Below are 8,543 nucleotides of genomic sequence, written 5' to 3'. Positions count from 1 at the left end.
GATAGTGACCCACATCTTACTTAAATCTATTTGAAGTAACATTTCCATTATTATCTCCCGTTCCCACTAAAGTGGTTTCAAAGGAAATAGAGCGAATTGACCAACTTTTTCTATACATATGTTGATAGCTCATCCAGCATGATTGAGTAAGTTTTTTCATAGTTTTTTCAAACACTTGTTTGCAATTATTTTTGATGTATACTCATGGTAGCCGTCCTTCCATTTAGAATTTCTACATATACTCTCCAATTAGGGATATGAATCGTTCGATACTTATGGTAAAAACAAGAGTTGTTTTATATGAATCACTGTAAATAGTAATTGAATAGTTTTCAATGCTTATGTAATCTCACTCATGAAAATGTATATTGTAATTGACACATGCCATTTCGATGCAGCTGAATGTTAGCTTCAAACAACTCCATGATGCAAGCAGGTTTGTCCCCTGTCTAAATACATCATTTCGTTTACTGATTTTAGGTCTGCTATGGGTGTTGGAGGAGATATATTTTGGTCCATCAGAGTCTACTTGGAAGCTGACAATACAAGCTATGCGTCTGTTCAGGCACGGGTCCTATTTGATAATAAAGCAGGAACCATGGTGGTTGGCCGAATCAATCCATCCCATGAGTGCAGAGTATATTTCTATAATTTCCTACAAAATATATGGGTAGGCATTCTCACTTCACTAGCTTGTTTATTAAGAGGTACGAGTGGGTGGCCAGCTGCATACTCTTGATGGCAATGTCAAGACCTATCTTATTTAGATTTATGGTGGTTTTTTGATTTCATTTATTTTCTATGGATGGATATTAAGAAATTTTTATATCATCATTCTGTGGCTGGATGAACAAGGAGCTGGAAAAAGTATTTGCAAAAATAGTGGTTGCTTATTACAGGGTAAACCCAATAAATTTGTATGTTGCATTTAGATGACCTTATCTTTGTTTCTGGATTGATTAGTTAAGCCACTAACATATCCTTATGCTATATACTCCCTCTCGGAGTATCTAAGTAAACTAGCATTTCTAACTCAAGCTATGGAGCGACATTGGGGACCAAATAAGGTGGCATAATGTGCTAAGAAAAGATAGGGGCACACAAAAACACCTCAAGAGGCGTACAAAGGTGCGCCCCAACCACTAGTATGGTTTATACCGAGGCTCCTCCCTTATCAAATAGAAGAGATTCAATCAGCTTCCCCTGCCCACACATCCGTCACACAACACTACATAGGCCAAAGCTGCATGCCTCCTGAGGGCATGAACTGTGGTGGCATATGGATACATATGTCTTGTGAGAAAAAGTAATTTGAGGCAGCTACATTGATTTTTCTCCCCAACACAAGCTATCATTAGTGTGCCTCATCAAGGAATAGAAAGTAGAGACTAGTACACATGAATATCTACTCTCCACTTCAATTTTGTCAGCTTTTTACACTGGACCACACTTTTTCTCTTCAAGCACCCACCTCCCGCAGAGGATCCCGCTTCCCTATCGGAACCTATTTCTCCTGACATCCAATTCTACATGGCATGTGGGGCATCACCCTAGGGCTATGCATTGGCCATGTCCCGAGGCGATGGATCACATGCCACAATAGTAGAGGACAACGTCAGTACAGGAGTGCAGAGGCAACAGCAAGAACCCGGCAAAGTAAGTAAGTAGTACTCCTTCCCGAACTAGCAAACAAAGAAAAACATATGGTAGTGCTAGTGCAGTAGACTACAGACATGGCCTGCAAAGTATTTTCTACTCAACTCTCCTTTTGAAACTTGACCCTGCAAAGAAATGAATGCAATGTTGTGAACTGCTTGTGCTTGTTTTGTTGCCATGACGAAATCATGGTATGTCCGGCGATACATGCTACTCTACTTGTTGGTGTCGTTCCCGCCCCTAGAGAAAAATCCCCAAGCAAAAGGATGTTCAATGGATTCACTCTTTAAGTAACTTTAGAAGATACCAAGAGAATATTGTGTAACACACAAGAATATGTACACAACCATTTGATACATATGTGGATTTGTGAGGATCCAAGATGAATCCCATTCATAACAAGATTCAAAGACAGGGGAAATGACACTAGGCATCCAAATAAAAAAACATGGTTCAAATACTTGTAAATTGTGGCCCACTCTTACAATTTGTCATGATCCGTAACACTCCATATGAAGAATCATCCTCATCAATATGGAAGTTTTCTTCTACCTATACAAGAATGAGAAGAGAAACTTAGAATCAATAAAACAAACAACCAGAGCTAATTTGGAACAACATTAACTGAAAAGCAAGTATATTTAAGTGTTTGATTACGTATTTCGAAATAATAATTTGACATGGATTGAAGTAGTATATCACAAATACTAAGTGATGCAATATTTTACAGTAAAACTAATTGAAGCGTATTTCGGGTGTAAAGCACGACGTATCCTAAAGCATGAAGCCGCTCCATTGAACACTAAATCCGCAGACATCATCTCCAACAGATAAAGTGGAAAAAGGACTCACCTCCTATTATTAAGTCTCACAAACAAATAATGAATGTATCACCTTTCCCACATTAGACAGGATCGCTATCTCTGGCCATCAATGTTAACTGGATGTGATCTGCTTTCAAGATATTTCTCCTACTGCATGGATGCAAACTAATACATAATTTAGTTCTGCAACCAATGGAGCATCAAAATATTGTACTAATAGGAAACAATTATTTACGATTCAAAGCAGCGACCTCATCTTCTTGTGCCGGTTCTTCTTGGAAAAGCAAGAAAACAAATATATCTATTTATATATGTTGCTACATTCTGGTAGGAATAAATAAGCGATACAAAAGCGCCTAACAAAGAAACAAGATCTAACAATAATTTACCATGCCTTCCTTAAATGGGCGAGATCCAGCAGGCAAGAAACGTGCTCCGACAAATGAAAAAATTAAGACCTATTATTACAATTAACATCAATGTCTCCAGTTATTAACAGTGAAAATTGAAGCACATATATGCATTGTACATAAGTAATGTATTTGGCCACCTCAGGGAATCATTGCATGAATCAATTAATAGGAAAAGAAAAATAGTAGGGAACATATTTAAAGATGTGTTTGTGTATATATCATAGACTCTTGAATTACATATTAGTCGATGGCTTCAAATTTCAACTGATATATAATGACCTTTTGGGAAGGGCACCTCTACATAGCCTGTTGGATGGAGCAAACTGCAAACTTTTATATAATGTTATCAGAAACATCACAACTCCAAAGTCAGAGGAAAGGAATTGCACCTCACTGAGTATAATGTATCATAACCTACAACAAAGATAGTAAGTGAAAGGGTTAATTGGGGATTAAAAAAATTGATTTGCTGCCAAAATAAATCCTACCGAGGTTAAAGAAAAAGATAAATCACTAATACATAGAACATGGCATGCTTGATACATCATACCATTACCCATCAACAATATTGCTGAAAAGGCACGAGAAAAACAGATGCATATATTAGCAATCGAACGCTTGCGTTAGACAAATAGAAAAATTTAGTACCGCACTCTGTAATATAAAAAGATATATGTTGCCTGATGTCCCCATGAAAGAGAAACTCCACGAAGTCCATGCAGGAGCATCTGGCGTTGATAGCCTTGACCGAGAGAGTGCGCGGTGTGGGAAAGTTGTACTTGATGATCGAGATGGACTTCTCAATACTTGTCACCCCTGACAGCAGTAGTCTATGCACCGTAGCCTGCACCCACATTAAATGCCTGGCTGAAATGTGACCTCACACGGCCTCTGTGAAAGATGTCTACACGCGAGGCATGTGTGCTGAGGAGACCCGTGTTCGGCACACCTAGCACCGTCCCAAAACGTCATTGCCGACTTTTTTTGTAGATCTGGTTTAACGAGGGTAGATTTACTTGGCAGTAAACCTACACAAAGATATGCATGCCGTCACGCCATTGGCTCCTTCCAGATGTTGTAGTACTAATCGTTAAGAGGATTTTAGTGTAGTTTCTTATTGTACCGAGAGTTTAAAATTTCAGTGAAAATTTGCATATTTTGGTGGGGTTTGAAATACTTGCAACCCTGAAATTTTGAGCCAAATTCAAACTAAAATTTAAATTAGCTTAAAAATCATTAAGAATATTGATTTTTGAAACTCAAAATCCGAAATAAGTTCCGAATTTCTGAAATTTTGCATATTCCGGTGACGTCCAAAAAATTTCCATGACCGAAATTAGAAACCTTACCAACGTGGCTTTTTGGGCAGGTTCATCTGTTGTAGTTACGCTCGGGGTTCCCCGGTTTTAAATACACCGACATGCATCGTGCACAAAATCAAGAGAGGCAACAAAAAAAGAAAGTTTTTTCATGCTCCATTAGCTAGCGTAGTCTTCTACTATCAATAAAACCAAAAAAATAAATCAAATGTCAGTGAGTCAGATCTAAAAGTCGGGAGTTGTCCGAATGCATGTCATGCCCATCAGTCAACACCAATGGGTTGCCACTCTCGGTCCCCATTCCATTTGTAAAGAGAGGTTTACACTTATAGTGTTCGATGACTTGTTTTTGTTTTAATATCAAAAGATTATTTTGTTAGAAAACAATTTTTTTTTTAAAATTTGCTCAGAAAGCTCATTCATCTAGAAAAGAATTGTGGCTAGTGTAGTAGAAGTTACTAGCTTTTTATTTGTCAGACTACAGCCCTCAAAGATGGCTTAACACTTTATTATTAGCAATTTAAGCAATGTACAGAGATAAGTTTACCCCTTTGGAAGGAGATGGATTTGATTCATTCCTTAGGAAGACTTTGAGAGAAGATTCATCAGGAGTTGCTGCATGGTTATACTCTCCATGCTGCATCAACATTGTCTAGGTATCTTGCTTGGCAGATTTGTTTGACAGAAGGCCTCCTTTCTTCCTCACTATTCTCCAGTAAACCCGCATTAAGCATTGCTTTGGTAGTATGGATAACATTTCTTGACATGAGACTCAGCTCTACTCCTGACTTGAAATGAAATGCTTGCAAGTTGGAATGACATAACAAAGGAAGAAGATGCATTTCAAGACATGATTAACACGAAGCATAATATCCTCCAATTTGAATACAGTACCCAACAATGACATTAAAGATGAAATGCATCTACTAATAAACATCACCCAAATAGTTTCAGATGCAACTCCAAAATAAGCACGAACTGCCTTGAATGCACCGTTTGTTTCCCATTAGCAGCAGTGGACCTAATCACACCAATGCGTCGGACCAAGGGGAGAGCTTATTGATGCGGATGTGCAGGGGAACTTCCATGGATGCCCCGTCTCCTGCTGCTGGCACCAGGTACATTGGCGGCACTGTTAGGAATGTGGGCTCGCCCGCAGCGACCACGGCGCCGGGCGATGAGCTGCTCCTGATGTGCATGTCCACGAGCACCATGTCCTCCTTGCCACAATTCGCTACTGCTGCCGGGGGTGTCTCCAGGTTGACCCACATCTTGCATGTGAACCGCGGCCGCGTCACCGCTCTCGCCCTGGCGCACACCACAGATACGGCGGTGATGCCGGCGCCGAGCGCGCCCACGGTCATGAGGAACACACAGTTGTCGTCGCCGAGGAGCACCAGCCGCATGGTCGACACCGATAACTGAAGCTTGCTGACCTTGCCGTACTGCACGGCGCGCACTGGCACCAAGTGGACAGTGCGGAGATGACCGGCGAGCGCTTGCGGCGCGCCGACGTAGCCGCAGCCGGGCTCAGTGCACCGGCAAGGCGCGTACGGGCACACTTTCTGTTGCTCAGTGACCTCGTGGTAGGTCACGTACCACTGGCAGCCGACGTTGGGGCACCCGATCCTGGTGGAGGACACCAAGGTGTCCAGTGTAGGGCAGGGGTCGAAGAAGCCACCGCCGTCCACACATGCCTTGCACTGCCTGAAGGGCAGCAGGGCCACACAGCCGCTGCAGGCCGGGTGCCCCGCTTTGCACTGCAGACAGGCATGCAAATCGGAGATGGCCCATAAATTAGCATGAAAGAATCGATCTATCACCGGCACCAATCGAGGAAGAAAGAAGGAAACAGATAGAGGAACCTGGAAGACCGGGGGCTTGAAGGGGTGGGTGCAGAGGGGGCAATGGAGCATTTGCTTGTCGATCCTCACGGCGAGTTCCACTCGTTGGATGTACGCCGCCCCAACGATGGCGCCCCCATCTCCTTCACAGGCCGCCTCTTGCTTCATGTGGCCGTCGGGCAGATCTAGTCGTGCCTTCTTGGAGCTCTCGTCGGCCTTGTCAGGCGAAGGCCTGCTCCTCCTCTCGGCGGCTGCGGCAGCGCCTTGCGTCTTGGCTGGCCTTTGGGGAAAGAAAACTCCTGTGTTTGGGTCTCACGCCAAACTTTTTCAGGAGGTGGGTGAGTAGAGCAGAGATATGAGAAGAAAAGTTGCCTAGGCAGCCACACTACACTATAAATGCTTCCTCATTGTGGTTTCCATACCCAAACTAATATGGTATAGATATAAGCTGTGCTCTTAATCAATTTCATTATTGCTAATTTATCCATACATTAATGTTGTCTTTCTTTTAAGTACCTACAAGTGTGCGATAAAAAGGTTGACCATTGGAGATCCATGTTATTTTTAGAAAAATTGAGGAACATAAATGTAAGCACATTGTTTTTTTTGTAGCTTCCTGCATAATTGATACACGGTGGAGTACTTTTGACTCCATCGCCAGATTATAACACCACCAAACACGTGGGAGTCCATAAAAAGAAAATGATACATGTGTAAGCACAAGGGACACGTGTGACCAAATAGTACAAATGAGCACACAAACGCCACACAACTTTTCACCTAGATCACGATACATTCCGCCTTCCTCACTGTTATCGATAGACACATACGACACCGCTGATGTGCTGGCTGCCACTAGCAAATAACAACAACATGACCACAAGCCTCCAAAAGATCCATGGAATAGGTAGTAGATTTCGGAGGCCCTCGACGCCAAAAATCTTGATTAGCTGCTTGCATGAAGTACGAGAAATAACCCCTTGATTCGGCAGATGCCATCAAGAAGCAATAAGCAGATGCCCTATACGAGATCCTCATGGTAAGTTTCTCCCGCATACTAGCCAATTCATGCACGCAAAGTTTGTTTAATTACTAACTCATGTGACTGACTCGTGAAAACAAAATGTGCAGTCCGTGTGCGAGAAAACCGACCAGACCCCTTCGCCGATGCACCAGATTGCTATAGCGGACACGGTGAGTTTCATTTGAATGGTCATTAGTTAGTACTATTCACATTTCAGTTGCATCATGCTAACTAAACATTGCAAATGATCTTTCGTGCAACATGCCTCCCACAAAGGATCGACCGATCCTTCTCCGTCTCACCGTGGCGAAACCTTGACCGGCCCTTCACTTCCCGGATTATGGTAAGTTTTCCCAAGTGTTTTGGTTAACAAATGCTTTGTTAGCTAGAAAATGGCATAACAACCTAGGATAGCTCAATAATGGCCTATAGCTGGCTTAGCTAGTTCATTTATGACATAATTAGCTCACTTAGGTAAAAAATGGCATAACAACCTAGGATAGCTCAATAATGGCCTATAGCTAGCTTAGCTAGTTCATTTATGACATAATTAGCTCACTTAGGTACAAAATGGCATAACAACCTAGGACAGCTCAATAATGATCTATAATTAGCTTAGCTACTTCATTTATGACATAATTAGCTCACTTAGGCACAAAATGGCATAACAACCTACACTACAAGAAATATGTCAACTTGCGGCCATCACTATTGGTCACTGAAAGATCATTGTTTTCATTTGCGACCTTTTTGTGACCAAAAACAGAAGGTCAAAAGCTGGCAGTCGTAAACTGAATTTAACGACCTTCTCTGTGAGAAGGTCGTGAAAGGCAACGACCAAAACAAAAGGTCATTGGTTCAACGACCTTCTATTTTGGTCGCTAGCTGTCTGCGCAGGTCACATCGGATCCGATGTGGCAAAATTGCGACCAAATGAAAAGGTCGTTGGTTAAAATCAGCCCGGTCCAATTCGACCGTTGATATGGGCCAAGCCCAGTAACTAAGCCCTTTATTTTATTTTAGTTGATGTAAATTCTAGTTGGCTACATGGGCCGACCCGACATTTCAGCCTTCTATCTTATAGGCCTTTGGCCTTTTTGTTGTCCATTTCTTGTTTGGGCCTCGGCCTTTTTACAATCCATTTTGAAGCAGGTCCCACTCATCCGGTTAGGTCCCACTTGTCAATTTTCTGTTGTTTCTTTCCCATTCTGATGTTTAGGCCCCACGTTTAAGTTCTTTATTTGTGCGATAACCAATAACTAGATTCAATCAGAGCCAATAACACATAATATCTCATACAACAGCCAGACAAAGTATTTTACAATATTGGAGTACCGATAAGGTATTCAGCTACAAAGCACAGCTAAATATTAACATGACCAGCTCCAGTGAGCTAAAAAAATTGCTGAATTCTTCTCCTGGAGCTCTTGTACACCAACTTTTGACGAATGAAGGCCAGCATC

The 8,543-nt window shown here is 42.0% G+C and overlaps 1 protein-coding gene across 1 annotated transcript; it reads right to left on the bottom strand.

The window, feature by feature from the left end:
• Window positions 1-5,097: 5,097 nt before the first annotated feature.
• LOC123064578 (E3 ubiquitin-protein ligase SINA-like 10) lies at window positions 5,098-6,294 on the bottom strand. Its single transcript, XM_044488034.1, has 2 exons — window positions 6,078-6,294; window positions 5,098-5,972 (listed from the first exon to the last, which is right to left on the bottom strand). The coding sequence occupies exons 1-2, from the start codon at window positions 6,222-6,224 to the stop codon at window positions 5,238-5,240; spliced, it is 882 nt and encodes a 293-aa protein (XP_044343969.1). The 5' UTR covers window positions 6,225-6,294; the 3' UTR covers window positions 5,098-5,237.
• Between the last annotated feature and the right edge of the window lie 2,249 nt (window positions 6,295-8,543).

Source organism: Triticum aestivum, chromosome 3B, assembly GCF_018294505.1.
Source record: "Triticum aestivum cultivar Chinese Spring chromosome 3B, IWGSC CS RefSeq v2.1, whole genome shotgun sequence".
NCBI classification, from domain to species: Eukaryota; Viridiplantae; Streptophyta; class Magnoliopsida; order Poales; family Poaceae; genus Triticum; species Triticum aestivum.
The sequence above is the reverse complement of the archived record's forward strand: the minus strand, read 5'-3'. Positions and strand labels throughout refer to the sequence as shown.

What these genes read in the sequence shown, in the direction of transcription:
- LOC123064578 (XM_044488034.1), bottom strand. Translation starts at nt 6,224, where the DNA reads ATGAAGCAAGAGGCGGCCTGTGAAGGAGATGGGGGCGCCATCGTTGGG. An exon ending in TCAAGCCCCCGGTCTTCCAG is followed by an intron (nt 5,973 to 6,077) that starts GTTCCTCTATCT and finishes GCCTGTCTGCAG; the next exon opens with TGCAAAGCGGGGCACCCGGC.